Here is a 24,435-nt window from a genome sequence, read left to right as displayed (position 1 = left end):
GTTCCATCCAGTTTAACACACTTTGTAGTTAATGATACCAGCCATTTAGTCTACCACTAAAGAACTAAGAGTTAACCCATCTAGGGTTTTTTTTAAACAAAAAGAAGACAGGACTCAGAGCTGTGAGGTGGATGCCTAGTTATTTCCTGTTTCAATTCTAGTAGGATTAGCCTTGCTTGCTGAAAGAAACAAACAGGACCATTGTGATAGAAGAACTCTGCTCTTACCCACTCTACTGTAGCCCTTGGACCTTTTTACCCCAATTAACTATGTAAAGATTGTCAAAAATATGACTTTAAAAATGGAAAAAATTTAAAAAAAAACTCTGCTGAAATCTTCCAAGATGTGTTTTCTGTGAAAACATCAGCTGACTTTCCCCAGAACACTTGTCTAACAATCAGATTTATCATTCTTTGAGCCTGCAGAAAGTCAGTGAAATGCCTTGGCCATTCCCCACAGCTTGTCATGACTTTGGCTTTGAACACTGGACGCCTTCCTCCTCTTGGTAACCATTGTTTGGTTTGCACTTTGTCTTCAGGATCACACTGGAAGAAATATTTCAGGACCTAATCGTACTTGTTTAAAATTTCCCCAGGAAACGCTGATATTTTCTGTCTGGCTGTTCTGGGCACGACAATTTTGGCAACCATATGGCAGAAAATTTGCTCCACTTAGTTTTTGAGTCATTGTGATGTGATTTAAATCATTTAAAATGTCTGTGGTGTTGGTTATTGCTTCTGCTGTTAACCCTACTTCTCTTCACACAGGGTATGAGCAACGTTAATTTTTTTCCTCGCAGTGTGATATAGACATCTGTCACTGTGGGCTTCAACATTGCCTTCCTAAAACAAGTTACCCATTTGTAAGCTTGATTTATTTGGGGCATTGTCCCTATAAACTTACGCTAAAGCATCATTGATTTCACTGCTCTTCCATCCAAACTTCATCATAAATTTGATGCTTATTCTTCGATGTTATTGGAATTCATGTTGCTCTGATACAGTCTCTTTTGAAATTAGTATTCTTGATGCCTGCAACCAGATCCCATTCAGAAATATTGCAGGATTGATATTGGTGAGAAAAAACAATGTTAAAATGTATGCACAGTTTATTTTAACCTGCATTTTCCACAAACTTCATGAAGATTCTTCAGGTTTTTACTGTACCAAAAGCAGACTGCCTTTAAACAAATAAGCAAACAAAAAAGATAAGTATTTGTCAGGTAGGGGGTTCACTAGCAGAAAAAAAAGGTATATGCAGAAGTACCAAAAATGAAAGGATCTGTGTGGAATAAATGTCATTTAGTCAGGCTAGAATGTGTCACATTCCAATAGGGAAGAGGAGGAGATGGGTCAGGTCATGAGCTGTGGGAGCAGGTGTCACAAACTGTACACACTGGGCCTTGTTGTGTGTTTCTAAGAAAATTTCCAGCCTTACAGAAGAGATAAAAAATGAGGAATTCTTGTGTGTACCTATCACAGTTAGTAGCTGGTAGCCAAATTTCTTTCAGATATACAGATATACTCCCTTTCAACTCTCTTCCCCATAGCATATTTGTAGTAGATATCAAACACATTATTGTATTCATAGATTTGCATTCTGTATCTCTGAAGTATATGGGCTGGAAAAAAACCTGACCACAATTTCATTATTAGAGCTAAGAATGTATAATAAGTGCTTAGTGTAATCAAATATCCGGTCTGTACTCAAATTTCTAATTCTTTATAGTTTTCAAGAATAGAATTCTAGTTTCTAATTTTTTTAAGAATTTGTGATATTGTATTAAAAATGTAGCACTGCTTCGATCTGTTTCTCCCTTTGTAGCAGCAGCAGTTGGACTTGCCTTGCTGCCTTTCCCATTGCTTTCTTCTGTAAGGAGCATTGGAAAAGATTTAACCAGGTGTGTGCCTTGGTAGGATTTCAATTATGAAAAAATAACTGACAGTGGGCTTGATAGATTTGGTGGCAAGCGTTCCCAGAGGAAAACAGGGAGGCTGCTAAGACAGTGTGTGTAGAGGCCAGAGCTGCCGAGGAGGGTGGGCAGAGCTGAAGCCTAAGCAGGCACTCTCACGTTTTAGGAATGGCAGCCCCGGATGGATGGTAGTGTGGGAAAAGCACATGGAAGACAAGATTTGAGTATCAAATTTAAGTGACTGGTAGATAGTGGAACTACAAGGTGAGACGTGCAATCCGGAATGAGTCCAGTCTTGTTCCAAAAGGAGTATGTGATTTGTTTTGGGTATGTGGTGTGAAATTGAATATGGTCAGATTTTGCTGAGGCCTTACATAAAGAAGTGTAGATACAGCCAAGAGGAAAGAATTTTATAATTCTCTTACTCTTAGATACACACAGTTTGGGAATTCTCCAACTAAATGGAAAGAGAAGTGAAAGATTGTGTGACAGTGAGAGCATTGCAGCAACTCTTAGGTCACCGCCAGTCCCTTCAGGTGAGGGTGAGTGTGCCCCTGCCTGCTTGTTGCAGGTGGCACCTGATGCACCTTACTAGTGAGTCCTGTGTGATCTTAGTGCGTGTTGATACAACGTTGCTTGCAAGGCTGTGCCGACAGCCAGGCAGAGTCTGGCATCCAGCAGGTGCTTGGTGTTTGCTGGGGTGAAGCCTTTTGTGGTACAGCAATAACTAGTTTGCATTACAGTTTTTCACTTACTGTTTCCCTACAGTGTTGTCACAAATAGGGGACTCAGTAACTGTGTATACAATAATGAATAATCCTGGAGATGTTAAGTGCTTTGTTTAGAAGGTGTTTGGTTTTTTTTTCACCCCTTAGTCTGAGGTGGTATCAGCATCCTACAGAAGAGGAGTTAAGAATTCTGGCAGGGAAGCAGCAAAGAGGGAAAAGCAAGAAAGACAGGTAAGTTATAATGTTGTATTTAGAAAATGCAAAATGTTAATCCAGTTAATGTACATATGGTTCTGTGCCTTGGTAAAAGCATCATTTGCCAAGTATGTCATAAACAATAAATTTGAAATTAAAAACTCATGAAAATCCAGTAGCTAATAATATGCAGGTGTGAAACGGTGGTTAGTTTCCTCACAATGGTTACCCTTATTCTGTGTTTTAATGATGAAAATGGTATGGCTATTATAAAGAAAATTTAGTAGAGGTGCCATAGCGTGTAGACTAAGCTTCCACCTGAACTGCTAACATCCAGTTTGGACCCCATTGGAGTCCTGGCTGCTTCACATCTGCTCTGCCTCTCTACTTATGGCCTGGGGGAGAAGCAGAGGAGTGCTTGGACCCCTATACCCATGTGGGAGATCCTGAAGGAGTCCTGACTCCTGGCTTCAGATTTATTCAGCTCTGGCTACTGCAGCCATTCGGGGAATGAACTAGAGTGTGGACGATATCTCTGTCTTTAAAATAAAAATAAATATTTTCTTTAAAAGAGTAGAACCTTGACAGAATTCACTTGAAAAAGTCGGTTGGATTGGATTACTTTTTGAGTTTTGCTGTCTTACTGTTGTTGGGGGCAAATTGACCTGCTTTTGGCCTCTGATTTAAAATAAAAGATGCGGGCTGTATACACAGTATTGAGAGTTCCCACTTAGTCCTGAATATTCTGTTGCTGATGTGAATTTTCAAAGAGAACTGCGTTCTTGGGTGGACCCAGGAACCTCAGCTGGGAAATGAGACTCTGTGGAGATGTTTTCAAGAATCGATCCAGCCTTAACACTTCTCAGTTGACATTGGTTCTTGAGGGAAGTGTCTGTTGCCAGCTGTTTTGCATCCCTACTGGGATCCGGAAGGAATTCGTAGGTGTTCTCTGCCTAAACATCTTCGTTCTAGAGTGACATAAAACGTTAAGGGCTACAAATTGTCAGCACACTTTCCATGTGTATCATAAAAATTATGTTCACCTGGCTTAATATATTTGTAGGTACTAAAAAAAATTCTTTGAAACAAATGATTATTTGGCATGAAATTGAAAAATTGGGAAGATCATCTTTTCTAATTGTCACTCTTTCACTTGCTATGAATACACTGTGAATTTCCATTAAAGTATTGATTCCTTTATTTTAGCAGAATTTTTTAACTGAATAACTCCTGCTGAAAATTATAGTTTCCCAATCATTTTTGCACATACACTCAGTCCACACAACAGCCCTGAGTATTACCTAGTAATTTAATTTGTTAAACCATAAGCTGTTGATCAGAGATGGTGAGTTGCAAATTCACATAATAATTGAAGGACTAGAATTTTAATTCAGCTTTGGTTTTAATTTCTGTTTTTTTTTTAAACTATTTTATCTTTGCTTTTTACTGCTGTCATGTCTAACATTTGTAAAATTTGGTTTTATTTAGTATGACACTCCTTTTGTAAGCGTTTTGATTCTTAAATACATTAAAAATTATAGTTTTGCTCATTTACAGTAGTGTTTGTGTTGTACCTGTCATGCATGTGCAATAGGATGTGCTGCTGATGCCATCTTGTTCCCAGTAGCAACATTTACTGTCCAACTTGTGGACATGCTTATACTGATGTTTCCCCAATTGATATTTAATTAAGAGTAAGTGCAGAATTGCATCATAGTGTTGAATTAATGTTATTTTATTTTACAGTTTTATATTCTAATTTGTATGTCTTTAAAAATTAAATTGGTAATGATACAAATGGGTGTGAAAAATTCCTTTATTTTTCCCTTATAAGAGTTTCAGTAAAAGCAAAACTTGGCCTTCATACTTCTAGATTGTTCATGTATGTGAATTTTAATGAATTTCTTCAATTTTGACTTAATATATACAGATGTATTTCTGTATACTTGAGTATTTGTGCACGCGTCTGTGTCTGCGTATACTAAATATATGCAAATATATGTGGCCTTCATTTGTTTTCCTCTGTGGCTACAGAAAGAGGTGTTGTCTTAAAACTATGTGAGAGTAGGAGGAAATATGTGAAATGCTAGGTTTGCAGCCTAAGTGTTATAACAATTATCAGGTAATTATTTATTCATTAGGTAACTTCTAATTTAGTTAGCTAGGTTCTCCCAGTGAGCTTCATAATCAGATAATAATTCGCATGTACATTTTGCCATTCCCTTTTAAAAATGTTTTGAGTGAGTCCTTTTTGATGAATTATTAGAAAATCTGATTCTCTTTTTCACTGAGAAATTTCGAGTCTAATTTATATTAATTTGATGTGAACTTTTGGATAACACTGTACTTGCTCTTGTTGTTCCTTTGTTGGTTTTTATAGGAAATACAATGGTCACATTGAAAGTAAACCACTGACCATTCCCAAGGATATTGACCTGCATTTAGAAACAAAGTCAGTTACAGAAGTGGATACTTTAGGTAAGGGAAATCTCGGCAAATCTTAATTTTATGACAGTAAGAATATTTTCATGGCTAGATTCTTTTATATGTTTCTCTAATTGTTAAGTCAGTTTACAGAATATGAAATATGTTTACTAATTTATAATCTCAAAGTGCTTTCATTTGAATTAAATTTCTTCTCTGCTTCATCTAACTTTTCCCACACTTTTCGGAGGGAGGGTAACTACTCGAGCTTGTGGTCTGTGCACAATCCTCAAGCTGCAGTTTCTGTTTACAAAGCTGAGATCACAGTTCTGATTTTCTCAACTTTTATCATTCTTTTTTATTTCAATACTAGCCTGTCTTACATCACTTGAAAAATTGCATTTACATGTATATTTAGAATTTTCAAAGTGAAACCATGTAATCATTAAGCTATGTACTACAGTGATCCTGATTTCAATTATGAATTTTGGTTGGTTTGTTTTGATATTTTAATAGGTCTTTAAGAGTCATTTCATTTTTAAAATACTCCTTTGTAAAGATTTTTATCATCATGTTTGTTACTATATTGTGCAGCTAAAACTTTTTGAAAACAATATAGATCATTTTATTATGTACCAGTAGAAGGGTATAAATTGGTGTTTACTTATATTTTTTGGAGTTTTTCTAAAAACTGATGTTGAAATATTGGACTACCTTCATGCTCTGTTAGAAGTACGCTGGAATATCTTTACCTTATAAAAAATTTAAAGCACTGAAAATCAAAATGTGATGGATTGTTTTTATTTTCAGAGACTGTTAAGTATCAGCTCTTGAAAATAGTTAATTGAAGGAAATGTAGTTCTTTGGAAAGCCAGTAACATTGCTTCAGCTTTTCTTACATGACAGAAGCAGGAATAAAAAGGATATGTGTTACTAAATAAGTAACAAGATTACGTGAGCAGTATGCAGTTATTAATCCTTCACTAGTTAATGCTTACACTAACTCGTAATGTCACAGAGAAGTGATGTAAGCATGTCTGTTTCCAAGATCAAGTTAAATTCTAACATCACAATATCATAGCTGGATCCTCATCCAACAAAAGTTATCAATTTAGTTAAAGCATCTACATATTTGAAATTGTATTCTGACAGGTTAAATAATTTTGAGTAATCATTCGAATCTTATGTATGAGATAATGAAAGTTCATTTGAATGCTAACATTCTTGATCTACTTCTTATATTATTAATTTCTCATCAACTTTCTATTGTAAACCAAGAAATAGTCTAACATAATATTATGCATAAATCCTCATTAAGTTGTTTATGAATATTTAAGTACAACTTCTTTTTTAAAAATCTTACTTTTTCAGCGTTGCACTACTTTCCAGAATACCAGTGGCTGGTGGATTTCACAGTGGCCGCCACCGTGGTGTATGTGATTACTGAAGTCTATTACAGTCTGATGAAGCCTGCGCAGGAGATGAATATCAGCTTAGTCTGGTGCCTGCTTGTTTTGTCTTTTGCAATGTATCCTTCAAAACATCATGAGGGTTGATTTCGGAATGCGTTTTCCTTTTGCAACTAACAACTGTTAGAGCTCTCTGTGGTTTGAAAGTGATTTTAGGTCATTAGAGAACTTTTCCTTTACTGAAAGCTGCTTTATGCACCTGAAAACATTTTTGAAGTGATAAAGGTGAATCGTTTCTGAAGTTATACAGAAAGATGCCAGTCTTACACTGGAGCTCTGTTTCCTTGGAGTTCTGTAATGGAGAACTAATACTGTATTTCTGCAGATTAAAAATAATGAATTTTAATTACATTCTTATATGGTCAGTTAATTTATACACTAGGAAAAAATGTTTTCAGAAATGCAAGGTCTTAAGAAAATATGCTTGCCTAAAGTTGATATTGGAGGACCAGTGTGAGCAGGCGGTAAGTGATTTCCAGCAAAATGAGGAAGTAACCCAAGAGGGAGGAAGACACAGACTGCTTAAGGAAGAGGAAGCAGAGGTCTGGGGGGACAGTGAGGCCAGAAGAAGCCCTGGGAAGATGATGATGGGGGCGTCCAGTAGTACAGCTCTTCAGCAGGTAGGTAGTCTGGCCAGAGACCTCTTTAGGACACCAGAGACAATATGCCAGGGATGCTTCCAGACACACTGATGTTTACGGACACACACAGGCACACATGAGCTTGCAGTTGAATTGATATAATACGTACAGAGAGACAAAACAGATGCAAAATTCAAAGAAATACAAATAATTTCCCTGATAGTTTTTTTTTTTTTTAAAGATTTATTTTTTTTATTATTTTTTTTTTATTGGAAAGGCGGATATACAGAGAGGAGAGAGAGAGAGGAAGATCTTCCGTCCGATGATTCACTCCCCAAGTGAGCGCAACGGGCCGATACTATGCCGATCCGAAGCCAGGAGCCTCTTCCGGGTGGGCCCGGCGCAGTGGCGCAAGTGGTTAAGGGTCCTCGCCTTGCACGCCCGGGATCCCATATGGGCGCCGGTTCTGGTCCCGGCAGCCCCGCTTCCCTTCCAGCTCCCTGATAGTTTTAAAGGCATTTTATCTGGTGCAAGGACCAGAATAAAGCTGTTAAGTCAACATCTTCATTAAGTGTCTTGTGTATCGAGTAGAAATACTGACCATGCACACCAGTGAGAAACATCTCCAACTAGAGAATATTACATGAATTCTAAGATGACAGTATTGAATTCAAGCATTTGAAATGCTGTCTGGTTAGGCAGAATTAAATATATGAAAATAGCACTCAGAATGGACATCAGTCCATAGATTATCAAATCATACGCAACACACCAAAAATATTTAACTTGATAATTAGTGATAGCTATTTTTCATGTTTCTTTCCAGATATTTTAGTAAGTTATTATGCCCTTCAAATATTAGGCTTTCAAAAAAAAATTTATTCTTGAGACAGCAATGTCCCGTGTGCTGGTTCTCCTCACTTAAGCACACAGTCAAGACTGGAGCATGCCAAAGCTGGACAACTAGAACTCAGTCCAGAACTCACTTCATTTGGTTGGCAAAAACCCCGCTACTTCTCCCCTCCCTCTGCTTCCCAGGATACCCTTTGGCAGGGTGGTGGAAAGGAGAGCGCGGAGCCAGGACCTGCACACAAGTACTCTGGTCAACAGTTCCTAAATCCAAACTCAATCTCAGCTCTTCTCTTTGCCATTTGTAATTTTTAAGCACCTTCTTTGGGCAAGTCTGTGCCAATTCCATTTTTGCCAAATTACATGACGTGGCATCAGTAAAGATTGAAGACAGCCTGACAGTGATGATAAAGAGGATTGAGTCATTGTCTTCCCTACAAGGTGGTCAATGATGTCTTAGAGACACGGCAATGACGTTTGCTGAGTTTATGAATGCAATGCCTATCACTGTCATTGTATGAATAAAGAAGATAAAAATGGTATGTGCAAAAGGTCCTTTGGGGCAGGCAAAACTTTGAATGTTAAAACACAGTGTTCTAGAAAGAGGGATAAAGCTTCTCTGTGGTCCTGTTACATTTGGGCAAAAGACTGGATAATCAGTCACATATTTATACAGTGTTTGTGCAATGTTTATATTGTACAAAGTAGATGGTTTAAGGTATTAAAACCAATTGTGTATGTTTTATGGCTGTGTTTTAAAATTTTAGTTTGCGCTGGTTGCCAAACATACACATTTTTTTACAGAGTTTAAAACCATGAATAACTTAAAGTAAGGCAAAGTTTTCTGGCTTAGTATTCAGTTCTGTATGTAGACTTTAAAGTCTACAAATTAAATGTTCTTGTGTTTGCTGTAGGAGATGAACAGTTAATGTGAACTAGCACAATGAGTCACCATTTCCAATTCCCTTAGAAGGTTTTAAGTTACTATATTCTTTATGAAAATGTTCAACTTCAGATTAATAAGAGAAATGCCATATTAAACTCTGAAGTAGGCTTCCAAAGATGTCGGGTGTGCTGAGAGAGGGAAAATGTATCGAATGATTTCCTGTGAAGCAAGGTACTTTATCTTGGAAAGTTGCATGATTGTAATCTTTCAGAGGTCTTTTGTGACATTCATGCTGCTATCTTACTCAGATTTCAGGTCAGAAAGCTAGAGTTAAATAAGATTATTAACTAAAGATTCTTGTTTATATTTCTTAATTTATATGATTCTCACTTTTTTCTCATTTAGCTGCAAAGTAATGATTAAAATGTAAAAGACAGCTCTGTTTTAACGCATGAGCTGAATTAATAGCTTCCGACTTTGTTTCTTATTTGTTTCTTACTTCGAATAAAGGTTAGGTTATACTTTGAGAATTTCTTGTTCATTACTTCCTTTACACTCAGGTTGAGAACTACTGTTTGTTTTTGAGAGGTATAGGATTTTAAACTTTTCTGATAAATTTAGCTTATGCGAGAGAATTTTAGGTTAAGATTCCACATCGTACTGCCAAAATCCGTGTAGTTCAGCTGCTGTGACATCATCAGCTAGCAGACATGCAGATTCTGGATCCAGGGTCCCTAGAGTGCAGGTTTGGGATTTTTTTGTTTTTGTTTTAATGAAGTATTTATTTGAAAGGCAGAGTTACAGAGAAGAGAGATGACATGGAAAGATCTTCCATCTCACTTGCTCGTTTCCTAAAGCTGCAAAAGCTAGGGCTGTGCCAGGCCAGACCCAGCAGCCTGGAGCCTCTTCCACATCTCCCACATGGATGTATGGGCCCAAGTGCCTAGGCTATCTTTTGCTGCCCTTTTCCCAAGCATGCTGGCAAGAAGTTGAGTTGGAAAAGGTGCGGCCGGGATATGAGATTGTGACCATTAAGGATACTGGCACTGCAGCCAGTGGCTTTACCCACTTCACTGTTAACACAGGACCCTAAATTAAAGTTTTTACTTCTCAGTGCCATGTTTCTTTGTTCTTTAAAAGTTCTGTGTGTGTGTGTGTGTGTGTGTGTGTGTGTGTGTGTGTGTGTGTGTGTGTATTCTCTAAAGCATGGTAATGTTGTGGTCACTGAGGATTCTGTGAGATGCTTAGTGAAGCTGGGCCCAAGCTGACCTCTTGACCCCTGGTACTGTGGTGTTTGGAAGGAGGTCCTCCTTGGCCTTTGTTTGATCTCGCCTCGGAGAGCCGAATTCTGTCCCTTGTGCTCTGGTTTATTTGCTGTGGATTAGTGTAAGGGTACATTTCAGGTAAGATGAGCTCTTGGTAGGTTTCAAGTCCGTGCGAGTGCTGACTGTAGCTGTTTATAAGCACTTAGCTGGAACTTTCTTTGCTCTGGATGTGTTTGTTCAGTCTTCATGTGAACTGATCACCCTGTATACCGCAGTTGGTCGGTGATTATTAGGCAGTTACTGATAATTCTTTCATTTCCATTGTTGGGTGATGACAGGTGATCTTTGCAGCCTGCTTTCTGTTTGTGTCAAGTTTTTGACAAATACACCCCCAAAGGTAGCTTTCTAAAATGACGTCTGCCCTAGCTTTTCCTGTAACTTCTCAAGAAACTAGGACCATGAGAATGTGGTGTGATTGCATCCTGTTGTGGGCACGGTGTTCCTTGCCTTGGAAATCTTTAACATCTGTCACATTCTCTTGTTTTTATGTCCTAGTTAGAGGAAAGTATTCAGACATTCACCTGTTGGTCAATTCCTTCTTGAGAGGCGGCTGGCCAGGTCGTAGAGAGCTGGGTCCGATTTTGTGAGGGTTCCTCTGCAGAGTTGTGTGTAGCTCCCACAAAGATCTTTGTGGTTTTTCCTCAACCTTTCCTTCTGCAGCAAAGTTCTATTTTCATTAACTACACACTATTTTAAAGTCGAGGATGGCGGCGAGAGGTCCCTTTGTGTCACCTTTGGCTTTTTCTTCTTCGTCAAAGCGATGGCAGTTTTGATTGTAACAGAAAACTATCTGGAATTCGGACTTGAAACAGGTAATCTATTGAAATCTGTTTGTTAATAGATTTAGCTTTTTAAATCTAGTTTTTAAATCTTCTGTGGATATTTTTTGTCAGTGTTTGAGAAAGCTGCATGCATAAGGATTTTTTAATTTTAAGAAAAATTGTTCTGCTAAATTAACCATCATTAGTCTTAAATAGTCTGCTTTTTGGTTTTTGTTTTAGGAAACTTTTTGTTAACCTTTATTCAGACATTGTCCTCTCATTTTTTTTCCTCAAATAAGTTTTGATAATGTTAAAGTTTACTCACATAGAGAATTAATGCAAATTTTATGCACATTCATGGAATGTGCAAGTATCAAAGGCAAGCTTTCAAAGACTTCCTGCTCATAACCAAGTTTCATTGCATTATGGCGTAGTAATTAACACATGAAAGAGCTATGCTAGTCATCAAAATCTAAGATGCTGCATTTTTAGCATTTTATCTTCCTAGGTAAGATTCTGTGTTTTACCTCTTTGTTAATGATTATCATTATCTTTGCAGGGTTTACAAATTTTTCAGAGAGTGCGATGCAGTTTCTTGAAAAACAAGGTGTAGAATCTCAGTAAGTTTTTGAAAAATAATATTTAAGTTTTTGATTTTGCATTTATATTAAAATAAGCTAAAGGATTATTTGTCTTAAATAAGTAAAAACAAATTATTTTTAAGTTGGGCTGTCATTTATAGAAACATTGTTTGAAATTTTGTAGTGGTGGTGTTAGATCTTTGATAGAATTCTTAATGTAGATTTGCTCTTACTCAATTTCTCTGCCTCCAGGGAGTAAACTAAATTTAGATTTTTAAGTCATGTATCAGTTTTATGTTGAAATAGTAGATTGAGATTTTAGGACTGTGATTAATGAGGTGCATTGTTTAGCTTACAGTTGACCAAGATCTTGAATTAAGTGCAGTCTTTTTAGAGTCACTGTGATTTATTGGGTGACTATTCAGTAGAAATAAAATTCCTAGAAAGTTAACCATAAAGTTCATCAACTTTTAAAAAATTTTTATTTTTAGGGGTCCTGTTTCAAAACTTACTTTCAAATTTTTCCTGGCTATGTTCTGCTCACTCATTGGGGCTTTTTTGACATTTCCTGGATTGCGACTGGCTCAAATGCACCTGGATGCCCTGAATTTGGCAACAGAAAAAATTACACAGTAAGCGGAAAATGTACATAAGCACATGCAGATAAATATATGTTTTCCATCTTAATGAAGGTATATTATTGTAATAAAATCATAAATTATTATTATGAAAAGTAATAAGTAACCATTTGATGTTACAACAGTTCCTCTTTCAACTATGAATAATTTCTTCTATTCAAGTCTTATACTTAAGTCTTGATTTAAAAAAAATATGTCTTTAATTATTAAAATTATTCTGTCTGTTGAAGTGGAAATACCAGTGTTTATGTTAGATTCTTATTCATTTAGAAGCTTGTGATGCAGTAATCTCTGCAACTTAAATGTGGAGCATTGGTAATTTCTTTTTTAATAAATAGAATCATTTTATTCAGCAGTATTGATTTAAATGTTACATAAATTTATTTTAGTGTTTTCATTTATAATATTTAAGATAGTTTTCAAAGTAAAAGTTGTTTATGAGCTATTATTTTTCGCTGAAGTTATTAATCTATTTGTTAAAATTATGAAAATAAGCATATTTGCTTTGGTGATGTAATCCTGTGCTTCTCCCTCCCGGGTTCTGTGTGAGTTTAGTGACGGGTCCAGTCGTAGTAGATCTGTACATGGAGTTCAGAGTCTTTGCCTGTATTCTTGTGGTTGGCACAGATTCTTGTTGTTTCCTTGGCAGGAAGGCAGGATTCTTTCTGCTTAGTTCGTAGCCAGATCCATGTTCCTATCTTAACATTTTGTTTTGCAGTGGAAACCCAACTTGGCAGTATTCCATGTTGATCCATATATTCATGCTCATTAAGTCTCCCTGAGTGGCCATATTTCCTAGCATACCTGCTCTTTAATACCCTAGATGCAACGAAGCCTGTTCTCTGGTCTTTTCACGTTTCCTCTCTCACACTGTTTTCTTTTCTTGTAGTTTAATTCTGACAGTCGTCTTTCCCACCTTCCCTCCATTTTTGTGCCTGTGCTTCGTGCACCTGCTTCCCTTTTCTCGCTTCTCAGCGTATACTCCTTTACTCAGCGTGCTCTGGGCTGTATACTGCCTTGCTCCCACCCACCGTCTCTTTAATGGCTTCTTTTAAGACAAAAACTGGTTCTCCCCTCCTCTGTACGTACACTTCAGCCCGCTAACCCCAGTGTTAGGATTTAAATCAGCTGAAAAGGGTGGGTGGAGAGGAGCCCTTCACAAGCTACTGAAGCCGCTGTGGGCTGCTCCTGGGTACTGGAGTGTTCCCTAGCAACACTGCATACCTAATACTGCGGCTTTCTTCCCCGCACTCCGCCGCTCACCCAGCGAGGGGATGAAAGGATCACTTTATGAAAACATGGAAAGCATTTAGTGGTGGTTAGGAAGGCGGGGGTGGGGGTGCCCAGTTTAGTGTCCTTTTTAGCAAAATGAGGCTTTTTTTTTTTCCCCAGTAGGGACTTGGGGTTTTATTTTATTTTTGGCTCATTGCAGCCCTGATTGTGTTGTACCCTGCCTTGGTACAAGGGTGTGGGCAAGCTAGTTCTGTGTGACAGTGACATGACTGGCACAAAGAACAGCACACTCATCCCCTCCATGGCTGGGCGCTCGCACTCATTGTCATAGCAGAGCCGAGAACTAGGTGCCAACTCTCCCTGGCAGATGGTCGCAGGCTCCTGACCGAGCCCCATTTTCTCACACAGTTCACTGTCATTTGCCTGTGTATTGGTGTTCTAAGATGGTTGTGTCTGTATTTTAAACCCTCCTGTTTAGCTGTCTGGTATGGCTGATGATGGCAGTAGTTTACAGAAATTAAATAGTCTGAAGAATTTGCCATTTTTAAGAAAAATTTTACTAGCCACATATTTGAGGGACGTAAACTTGAACAGCAATTATTAGTTAGTGCTCACACCTGAAAAACTCCTTGTGTCATATATGTAAGTGTATTCCCTTGATTTATGTGAGCTAGGGAAATTAGTTCCATTGGTTCATAGTCAACCAAAAGGAAATGACAGTGACGTTAACAGTGTAACTTAAGCAGGATATGCGAACCTCGAGTGTCAGCAGGTTCCACAGTTACCGGTTGGTGCGGTCAGGCCCAGTTGTTTAGTACTCTCTGGGGCTAGGGCCCTGGCTGATGCCCAGCCCTTCCCTGTGCGTCATGGCCAGGCATCTTGTTTCAGCTTACTCTCAACAGTGTCTGTTCTCTCTGTGTTGAAAAGGCATTGGATTTATTGACTGTGTAAGATTAAAGTTCCTACTTGATGAATCACAGGTGTAGTGTAGGATTGTTAAAGAATACACTAGAATAGAGGTGAACACATCTCAATGTCAGCCCTGTGTCTGCTTGTAGCTTGTTAAGCCATGATCAGGTCATTTAACTTGCTCAAATCTAAACATGCTTATCTGAAAAAGCAAGGTAATGCTGTAGTATCTCAAAGGCTAAAATTGGAGCTAAACGGTAACAATAAATGCAAAGTTGTATGATAGTAGTACTAGAAATGTCTTCCACTCGTTTTAATAACACCCAGGTTTTATAATGTTAGTGTGTTGTATTTCTAGATTTTTACATTTATTTCTTACTTACTTTCAGAACATTACTTCATATCAACTTCTTGGCACCTTTATTTATGGTTCTGCTCTGGGTAAAGCCAATCACCAAAGACTACATTATGAACCCACCATTGGGTAAAGAAAGTATCCCTTTGTAAGTATGGGTACCCAGGCTAATTTTTGTTTCATTATGTAATCAAACTGTTCTCCTAAATGTCATTTACTTATATTTAAGTTTTCATTGATAAATTAAGCACTGTATTTTTCAGAATTAATAGAAATGTTAAAATATGCTATAAAATGGGAGCTACAAACTATCATTTATCCTTTTGGGGGTCTTCATAAATGAATATCCTGCACTAATTACTCCTATGTACTTACTACTTTACTATGGAAATTGTAAAGGAGACAGTACTATAAAGACAGCCGCTATACTTCACACTTGTTAACATCATTCAGATTGCTTCATCCTTTTTGAGTTTTTCTTCCTTTGCTCTTTTTTCTTTTTTGAGAGACAGAGAGCTCTCATCCACTGGTTCACTCCCCAGATGCCCTTAATGCCCAAAGCTGCGTGCCCAGCCCAAGTCTCCCACTTCGGTGGGCACTGTTCCGTTGTTGAGCTATCACCACTGCTTTCTGGGTCTTCATTTGCAGGACACAGTCAGGTGCTGGAGCCAGGTGTTGGGGCCTGGTGTTCCGATGTGGGACTTAGCCATCAAACCTACCAGGCTAGATGCCAACTTGGCTTTGTTTTCTGGTGAATTATTTTTCTAATAAACTGGAGACATGACATTTTTACCTGTAAGCATTATACTTTTCAACTCTAAAATTTATGAGAGCATTTTCCACAATAATTGTATTGTCATTGCGCCAAATAAAGTTGAAAAACAATGCCTTGACATTATAATTTAGTGTTTGATACTAATTCATATTTACCCACTTATACAACTATATTTTAACAGAAAGAAGCCATAGGAAAACAAATAGCTTAGTGAAAGGTATTGAAATGGTGCATACTGTTTTAGCTTTGTGTAACTCTGGAGTCCTAGAAAGCTCAGCTCCAGCTCAGCTTCTCCCTGACATCATTAGGTAACCATGCTGGGACTCTGTCTCCCTCGCTGCACTATGAAGGTAGTGGGACTGACCTCACAAAATCACCTTTGGAATTCAGTGGACAAGCTAGAATTAAGTGTTTAATGAATGTTGCTTTCACTGCTTTGTCTCTTCAGAATAAAAATAGAAAAATCCTGACTAGTTGCTGATGCCATGTTGTGTTTTTTATATTACATACTTCTAGATTGGTGCAAAATTCCTCTTGGAGTAGATAGTCAGCAATGAATATGACGGGAGTTTTTTTAATAGTGAATTCTTTTTTAAAAAAACGATCTATAATTATTATTATTATTAGACAGGTTTACAGAGAGAAGGAGAACAGAGATCTTTAGTCCACTGGTTCACTCCCCAAATGGCAACAATGGCTGAGAATGAGCCAGTTCAAGGCAGGACCTTCCTCCATGTCTCCTGTGCAGGTGCAGGGTCCCAAGGCTTTGGGCCATCCAATACTGCTTTCTCAGGCCACTAACAGAGAGCTGGAAGGGAAGTAGAGCAGGCAGTGATGAGTCAGTGCCCATATGGGATCCCAGCATAGACAAGCAGGGATTTAACCACTAGGCTATTACACTAGGCCTCATAATGGTATTTTTAGATGTTAGATTCTCCAAGTAATTTAAAAAAATAAAACTCGGGATTCTACAATTCTAGATAAAATCTCAGAGATACTTGTAGTTCATGCCTTTGATACTGAAACCATTCCCAATCTTTCCTGCACATTTGTCTTAGAAACAATTTCATATTCTATGATTCAGTTATCTGATTAATTGGAACAACAAAAAAAGTAGTATTTATGATCTATCCATTTTATACCTTTATTATGCTATGTCTTAGTACCTTACATATTTTTATCTCATTCCTGCAGAAGTTTCCAGTTTGTGGTTACTGGTCCCAACTCTCATTTGTAGGTAGATTAACAGATTCATAACTTAAATTTTGTGACTAAGACATTTTTTCAGATTTGGCATTTGTAAAACATTAAGGGGTTACATCAGCATTCGTTTTCTACTTTTCAGCCTGACTGCACTTTATTCAGATTTCTTGCTGGTGCATCCTTTGCCAAGCAGGAACTGGCATCAGATTTTTCCCTCAGGTGGATCTTACAGAATATATGTGTTTCTGCTCCAGCCTGAGCCTACTTCGATGCACCTGTGCCCTCTTTCTTCCATCTCCGCTTTTGACCAAGTTCATAAACAGTTCCAGTACAGTTCCAGCATCCTGCTCTTTTATTGTGAGTTAATGATGAAGTGATTAGCCAGAAGTCACTTTTGATTTTGTTTGAGGTCCAAAGCCCATGTGGTCAGTTGTGAAAGAAGAGCTGTTGGAGTCAGATGAAGGAGAAGCAAAGTGACCAGTCCTTCTTCCGTCACAGAGAGACTGATTTGTGCAAAGACCTTTATTTGTAGTCAGAGGTGAAAGGGTTATAATGCAATTCCAACCTGGAAATATATTTAAATCCATTCATGCTGTATCAGTGAAAAAAAATTTTGTTTAATGTAGGTGAACAGAGTCCGTGTGTGCCCTGAGCACATGAAGAGAAACCAGAAGGGCTGTGTGCGGGCAGGCCCCGGATGGCATGCTCCACCGTCGAGGTCATCTCAGTGCAGCTCTTTCCCTGAGTGTTTTCCTGCAGTGCACACTGCTGCCTGAGCTAACTTCACCCAGCAGCTTAGCATTATGAGCTGGCCTACATGCCCCAGAGTACTGTTCAATGATTATTATCCTAAGCTCTGATTCATGGCCTGATAGCCTCACAGGCTGGGAAATAGCTGTCTTCAAGACGCTGCCTATCTGCTCTCTTTGTGCTGCAAGGCCAGGGAGGCTCTGGGCTGTGGATTGCCTTGCATCGTGTGTTCTGTTATTTTCACATAAATGACTTCTTAATCTTGTTCCTTACAGTGGAATTGAACTGATGAAATGTTACAGTTCTTCCCTTCCAATGAATTTTTCTCTTGATTTGTATTTCCCTGTGCATTAATGACCTTGTAGAAAGAAGCAGAGCCCAGGTTTATCCTGTCCCCATCTTTGACTTCCATTTCCTACAGTTCAGTTGGAATTGTGTATTTTAACTCTGTTTCCTGCAATGTTCCTAAACATTATTCCCCAAGCAACTTGGCAAGTCTTGGACCGTTAGTTTGTTTCACAGGAGGGACTGGGTGATAATGAAACCTATATTGAGGAGATATGTTATGAAACTGTAAAAATTTCTTCCCGTTTGTTCTTTGCACCTGTGTGTTCTGCCCTCATGTTTCTCAGACTTTCAGGAGGAATTTCTAGGTGCCAGGTCCTTTCTGTCAGTTGAATTCGTTGATTCCAAAAGTCTTGTTAAGTACATGACATGTGTTGGAGATTAGTGTACATACTAGGGATGGTTCAGTCATTATTTTCAAAAAAGCTCTGTGGCCTTTATCAAAGCAGAAACCGTTCTTTTCAGATATGACACAGGCACTGGTTCGTGTTCCTGTTGTTCTACCTCCAGTCCAGCTCCTTGCTGATACCCTGCCAGAGGCAGCAGAGCATGGCCCAAGCACTCGGGCCCCTGTAATGGTGAATGTTGGAGATCATTGATGTATCTGGCTCAGCTCTGTTCATTTTAAGCAGTTGGGAAGCAAACCGGTGGATTGAAGATTGGTCTTTTAAAGTTCTTTAAAGAATCCTTACCAGTAGCCTAGCTTCTGAGACTGTCATAATGGCACCTTTTCTCATGGCATCCTAGCCCTGACTTTGAGAAATTTCTCAGAACCAAGCCAGTCAGTCCTAACTAGACAGCAAAATAAAAACCCCATTGAGATATGTAAACAGTCAGGTAAAATTGTAGCTAATAAAAAATGGACATGGACTTCTGTCCTGTGGATTCCTTCTTTGCATTCAGCTTCACTTTAAGAGCCCTTAGCTTCTGTTTTCATGCCTTTTTCCCCCAATGAAGGAGGGTAGATAATGGATCTTTTCTTTTGTTTATTAATTTTTTTAAAGATTTATTTATCTTTATTACAAAGTTATGTATAGAGGAGGAGAAAGAAAGAGGAAGATCTGTCTGATTATTCACTCCCCAAGTGAGCGCAACGGCCGGTGCTGTGTCAGTCCAGAGCCAGGAACTTCCTCCAGGTCTCCCATGTGGGTACAGGGTCCCAAGGCTTTGGGCTGTCCTCGACTGCTTTCCCAGGGCACAAGCAGGGAGCTGGATGGGAAATGGAGCTGCTAGGATTAGAACCGGTGCCCATATGGTATCCTGGGGCGTTCAAGGTGAGGACCTTAGCCACTAGGCCACCGCACTGGGCCCAGTAATGGATCTTTAAGTACTGCTGTTTCTTTTTTTTATGTTACTTGCGATATTTTCATGATACTGATTCAGTTCAGTTACACAAAGGAAAGCGTTATATATGTTTGTGATAGAATGAGATTGTTTTGTGCCTCCAGCTGTAGCTAAGTATAATTTTTTTCTTCTGTGGTGAACATTAGTATGTAGCTAGCAAACCAGCATACTGTGGTCTTTGAGAGCATCATATCAACTTTTTAATCTGTAGAATGACAGAAGCCACGTTTGACACTCTGCGCCTCTGGTTAATCATCCTGCTGTGTGCCCTGCGCTTGGCCATGATGCGTAGTCACCTCCAGGCATATCTCAACTTAGCTCAGAAGTGTGTGGATCAGATGAAGAAGGAAGCAGGACGAATAAGTACAGTGGAGCTACAGAAAATGGTAAGTTTTACTCCATAGTCAGAATAAGAAGTAGCACACGCTATTACAAAAATAACTGTACTGAATGAAGGAAGGTTCTCAATTCCTCTTCACTGAACTGATGCTTTCAGTTGCGTTGTACCAGTCTGTAGTGTGCCTGCTAATGCCAATGAAAGCCCGTAGCTTTTCCAGATGTTTACACTTAGTAGTTTTAGGGGTTGGAAACACTGGTTTGGTGGCCCAGCCCATTTCCATAGCATTACTGTGTGTATGGCATGTGTTTTGCCTCATGAGGCCCTACGATAGGAATGTCCCCAGCATCACAGCAGCCTGTAAGCCCCGTGTCTTACCGAGAGTGGGTGCTGGAGCCTGCGTGTTTGAATTATCTCGTACAGTCAGGAGCATCTGTGGAAGGACGGCAGCCTTTTTTCCCCATTTTGCTTTTCATATGTCTTTGTAGTCCTCTTACAGGCCTCAGAGAAATCAATCAATGTGCAATGGGGATTTTGACATTTTGTTTGTGAGAGGTTCACTACACTGCTCGAGTATGCCTGCTGTTATTTGTTTTGCTGATTTTAGATAACTTTCCTGAGACATTTTAGCATTTTGTTTTATTTTTGAAGTGTAAGTGAATGTACATCATTTGTATTGGTAGTTAAGAACTTAAGTTTATTGTTTGTTTTTTAGTATTTGATATATTCTAGAAACTACATTGAAAACTTTCAGAAGTCGGTTTGGGACCGTTTATGGTGAAGTGTAAACTTACTAACCTTTATTCTACTTTCCATAAAAGGGTTTGCTTATCTCTGAGCGTGTCAGTTTGACAGTTAAATGGAAGTTTAATTCACTCCTGACATGGCAGCTGTTGTAATAGATACTTAAGAATGTTGTTGGTTGCAGGTGGCGCGAGTCTTTTATTACCTTTGTGTCATTGCACTGCAGTATGTGGCACCTCTGGCAATGCTGCTTCACACGACCCTGCTTCTGAAAACACTAGGTAGGCACACCCTGGCAGCTGGCACCCCCTTCCTGCACATTACCTCGAAGAAAGTAGGGCTCCTAAAACTGTTTCTTTCCTTCTCAGTCTCAAGGGGAAGCATGGAAATTTTATTGGCGGAATTTGGTTGAAGAGCATCATCATAACTTTAAACTTAGGCTCTAGTGATTTTATAACTGTGTGCTTTACTTACAGGAATTTTTTCAAAGGTTAATTTCCAGATTTACTCAGCAACTTCAGTGAATGCTTTTGGTGTTAATTACAAAAGCTTCATTTGAGGTTTTGTTAGTGCCGAACATTTAAATTATTACAAGGCACTCAGAAACTTACATACATTCTTAGACTCCCATATTAACTTCTGTTTCAGATAATGTGTGTTCAAAGGGTAGAGTCTCTGGATCATCTGCAGGTAGCTTCAGTCAGCTCTCCAGTGGGCTACACCGGGTTACTCAAGGACTTCTCATTACGGCGCTGACCCATTGCTGAGACCAGGCAGTCTGCCAAGACAGAGGTTGGAGAAGCTGAGAGTAGTGCTGGGGTGGGCTGAGGAGATGCTGGAGGGCTGAGGAGAGGTGTAAATGCACTTTTAAAATGCATGAAAGGTAAAGGGGTAGGCAGCTCAGTTGTAAATTATGTGACTAATATCCTGTCCAATGTAGGGACATCTGTGATAAAAAAAATTTCTGGAAGCTATTAATAGTTTCTCATATTGTAATCATAAGGTGATTTCTGAGAAAGAAATTTATTCCTAATGTTGTAGAAGTAGACGATTTCCAGGAAGTCATTGGGTCTGTCACTTTCACTCATATAGAAATACTTGACTCATATCTTTTACAAGGAAAAAATTGTTGATTATAGTGCCAGATTTTACTTCACTTAATTGAAAGCTGTTACACAGTTTAATTACAGTAGGAGTGATTTTCTTGATTGTAGAAATGTCATTTTTACTTTATTTTCAACGTGAAATGATATACTGTGCCACTGAACTTCCTGTTCCTTAATGTCAAATTTAGCCCATATACACATATATATATATAAACTTTGGAAGTAGTTCTGCTTCATCTTTTATTTGTGTCTTGCATTTTCTAGGTAATCATTCCTGGGGGATTTATCCAGACTCTTTGTCTACCTTGCCAGTTGATAACAGCCTACCCTCTAATTCTGTTTACTCTGAGTTACCAACTGCTGATGGAAAGATGAAGGTGACTGCCACACAGATCACAGTGGCACTGAACAGCTTCAAACACATTTTCACTCCTCTGCTTTTCCGAGGACTTCTCTCCTTCCTGACGTGGTGGATCGCTGCTTGCCTCTTCTCCACGAGCCTTTTTGGGCTTTTCTACCACCAGTATCTGACTGTGGCGTGAATCTCGGTTAGCAGAAGTGGATATCCAATTCACACTTCAAATCCAAGGATGTATGCCCTTGAAGGGCTGGCAGAAACCAGAAGAGAGCAAGTACAAAGGAAAAGGCATATCAGAATATCTGTTTTAACTGCTTCCTCTGTATTCTCAGGGTGAATTAATGTTATAATATGTAAAATCACAGAAAAGATTGTTAACTGTTACACTGTGGCATTGGGATTTTAACTTTATATTCCCTGATGTGTGAGGGCTAAGTACAAGGGTAATACTTCTGATTACCTTGGTTTACAGAAACTTCCAACAGTCTTTGAAACTTCTTGAATGACTACAGTTGTTGATTCATTGCTCTTGTTGGCGTTAAGGTACTGTTGATGCTCATGTGGCTGCCTGTAGGACACTCTTCAACTGAGCCATGCAGTAGGGGAGGGCAAGGAGCTGAGTCCTTTCTGCTGGTAGCATTTTAGTTGTTCGGGTGACAACTGTCAACACCAGCAGAAAGAAGGAGATAGCTACTGTATATTACAGTAAAGAAAGCTGCATAGTTTTTGAATTTTAATGGTGATATAGATGAATATCTAAAAGTACTGTTACTCCAGAGTGGCAAGACTATCATTTTAAAATGTGTTCCACCCCACCCGGGAGTTCCTCACAAGTCATTGGCCATGTGGACATTGCCATCTTACTGTTAAATTGGGGCCTCTATCCTTCCTAAATAGTTCCCATTAATGATCTAAAAATATTTATCAATACTGATCAGATGTCTAAAAAATTACTTTGTAATCCTGCTGACTACCTGTATGTATTGTATATATATTATATATTAAATATATAATATATTGAGATTATAAAAGATGAAAATATTTGATCCTTATAATATTTTAAGTTGCTGAATGTATATTAAAAAGTGATTTGAATGATGTGTATTTGTATGTAGAAATTTTATTTCTGTCTGGAATGTGATTAAAGTCCTTTTGGAGACCCAACAGTGTACAGTTTGTTTTGCTTCTGTGTGAGAGTACCTTCAATTTTATAAGCACTTCAGTGGTTTCTCCCAAATTAGAATTCTTTGTTATTTTTAAAAATCAAAGCTTTTCTTCCCTTACCAAATCTTCAGTTATCATTTAAACCTGGGTTAAATTGGACTTACTTAAGATTTTTAGTCTCTAATTGGGAAGTATTATTTTTACAAACTAGAAATTGAAGTAATTTGAATGAAAAAAAGGGGAAATGAAAAAAAAATAAGATTACATTCAATGATTCCTAGGTCTAAAATCCAAGATGGTGTTCAGTGAAATGCAGTGTCAATTGACATTCCTCAAATATGTTCAATTTTTGTGTTTGTTTTTCCTGAAAAGTTTTTGAATTAAAAATCTACAATAGAAGTTAAAAATATAATGATTACAAAAGATAATCTGAGGTCCTGACACAGTAGCCTGGTAGCTAAAGTACTCACATTGTATACGGCAGGATCTCATATGATTTGGGTCCTGGCTGTTTCACTTCCCATCCAGCTTCCTAATTATAGCCTGGGAAAACCCCTCTACCCACATCAGAGACCCTGAAGAAGTTCTTGGCTCCTGGGTTTGGGTCAGTTTAGCACCGACTGCTGTGACTACTTGGGGAGTCAATCCGTGGGTGGGAGATTTTCTGTGTGTATATCTGCCTTTCTGATAAAAATAGAAAAGTAAACCTTTTTTTTTTAAATGATAATCTGGATTTTATTTTTCATTCAAAAAAAGTAAATATGTTCTTCCATATAACTGACTTGGGAGACTACAGCTCCAAGTTTGAATCTTCTGGAATTACTCTCATGCCTTTAGGTTCACATTCATTTGAACACTTTTCAGTGTAGCAAATTCTTGTCTTTTGGTACAGATTTGAAGGTTTTGAAAATTGCTGTTATTTTGGAAGACTGTGGGATATGTAAACTGCTTTAAGAGAATTGTGAATGTGGACTGATGGTACTTCATGTGTGTTTCCAAAAGAAGCATCTGAGATATATTCGCATCACTGAAATGAATCTTTTCGAGTAAGTTTGTATTAACATTCCTTTTGTTTTACGTTTGGGAGGTTTTTCTGCAATTTTCAAGTGAGATTTTGATTTGATATACCTGTGGTTGTGTGTTTTTTTTTTAAAATTTTAGATTTTAGTATTTAATAAATTGACTATGATTTGTAGCCATGGTTCTAAGAACACAGTGACATTTCCCTCCTCTTTCTGTTCCCCTTCTTCTATCCTACCATCCTTTTAACTGATAAGATGTTTTAAAATTTGCAGTACAGAAAAAGGTGACTTGATTTTGTATGACGGTCTCACACGTGGGACTTGGAAATGGTCTCATCTGCTATTAATGAACATCCTTGTGTTAAAGCTATGACGTTTTTATTTCTGAGATTCAGAGATTGTACAAAGGAGTGGTAAGGGAGGAAATCAGAGACTTTGTTA

General features: G+C 38.3%; 1 protein-coding gene across 4 annotated transcripts in view; it reads left to right on the top strand.

Annotated features, from left to right (window-relative positions):
- The window catches only part of TMEM161B (transmembrane protein 161B), a 50,763-nt gene extending 27,798 nt beyond the window's left edge, over positions 1 to 22,965 (top strand). For 2 of the 4 annotated variants that reach the window (XM_040986019.1, XM_040986017.1), the window contains 10 exons: positions 2,788 to 2,871; positions 5,216 to 5,313; positions 6,631 to 6,787; positions 11,030 to 11,181; positions 11,690 to 11,750; positions 12,203 to 12,343; positions 14,881 to 14,994; positions 19,475 to 19,649; positions 20,529 to 20,625; positions 21,715 to 22,965. In XM_040986019.1, the coding sequence (XP_040841953.1) occupies positions 6,723 to 6,787; positions 11,030 to 11,181; positions 11,690 to 11,750; positions 12,203 to 12,343; positions 14,881 to 14,994; positions 19,475 to 19,649; positions 20,529 to 20,625; positions 21,715 to 21,992 (1,083 nt within the window). In that variant the 5' untranslated portion in view covers positions 2,788 to 2,871; positions 5,216 to 5,313; positions 6,631 to 6,722 and the 3' untranslated portion in view covers positions 21,993 to 22,965. Of the gene's footprint in view, positions 1 to 1,824; positions 1,901 to 2,787; positions 2,872 to 5,215; positions 5,314 to 6,630; positions 6,788 to 11,029; positions 11,182 to 11,689; positions 11,751 to 12,202; positions 12,344 to 14,880; positions 14,995 to 19,474; positions 19,650 to 20,528; positions 20,626 to 21,714 lie in introns of those variants that run through there. The other 2 variants (XM_040986018.1, XM_040986020.1) reach the window with 2 other exon arrangements.
- Positions 22,966 to 24,435: the final 1,470 nt, after the last annotated feature.

Source organism: Ochotona curzoniae, unplaced genomic scaffold, assembly GCF_017591425.1.
Source record: "Ochotona curzoniae isolate NIBS_2020 unplaced genomic scaffold, NIBS_Ocur_1.0 contig_4501, whole genome shotgun sequence".
In the NCBI taxonomy this organism is placed as follows: Eukaryota; Metazoa; Chordata; class Mammalia; order Lagomorpha; family Ochotonidae; genus Ochotona; species Ochotona curzoniae.
The sequence above is the reverse complement of the archived record's forward strand: the minus strand, read 5'-3'. Positions and strand labels throughout refer to the sequence as shown.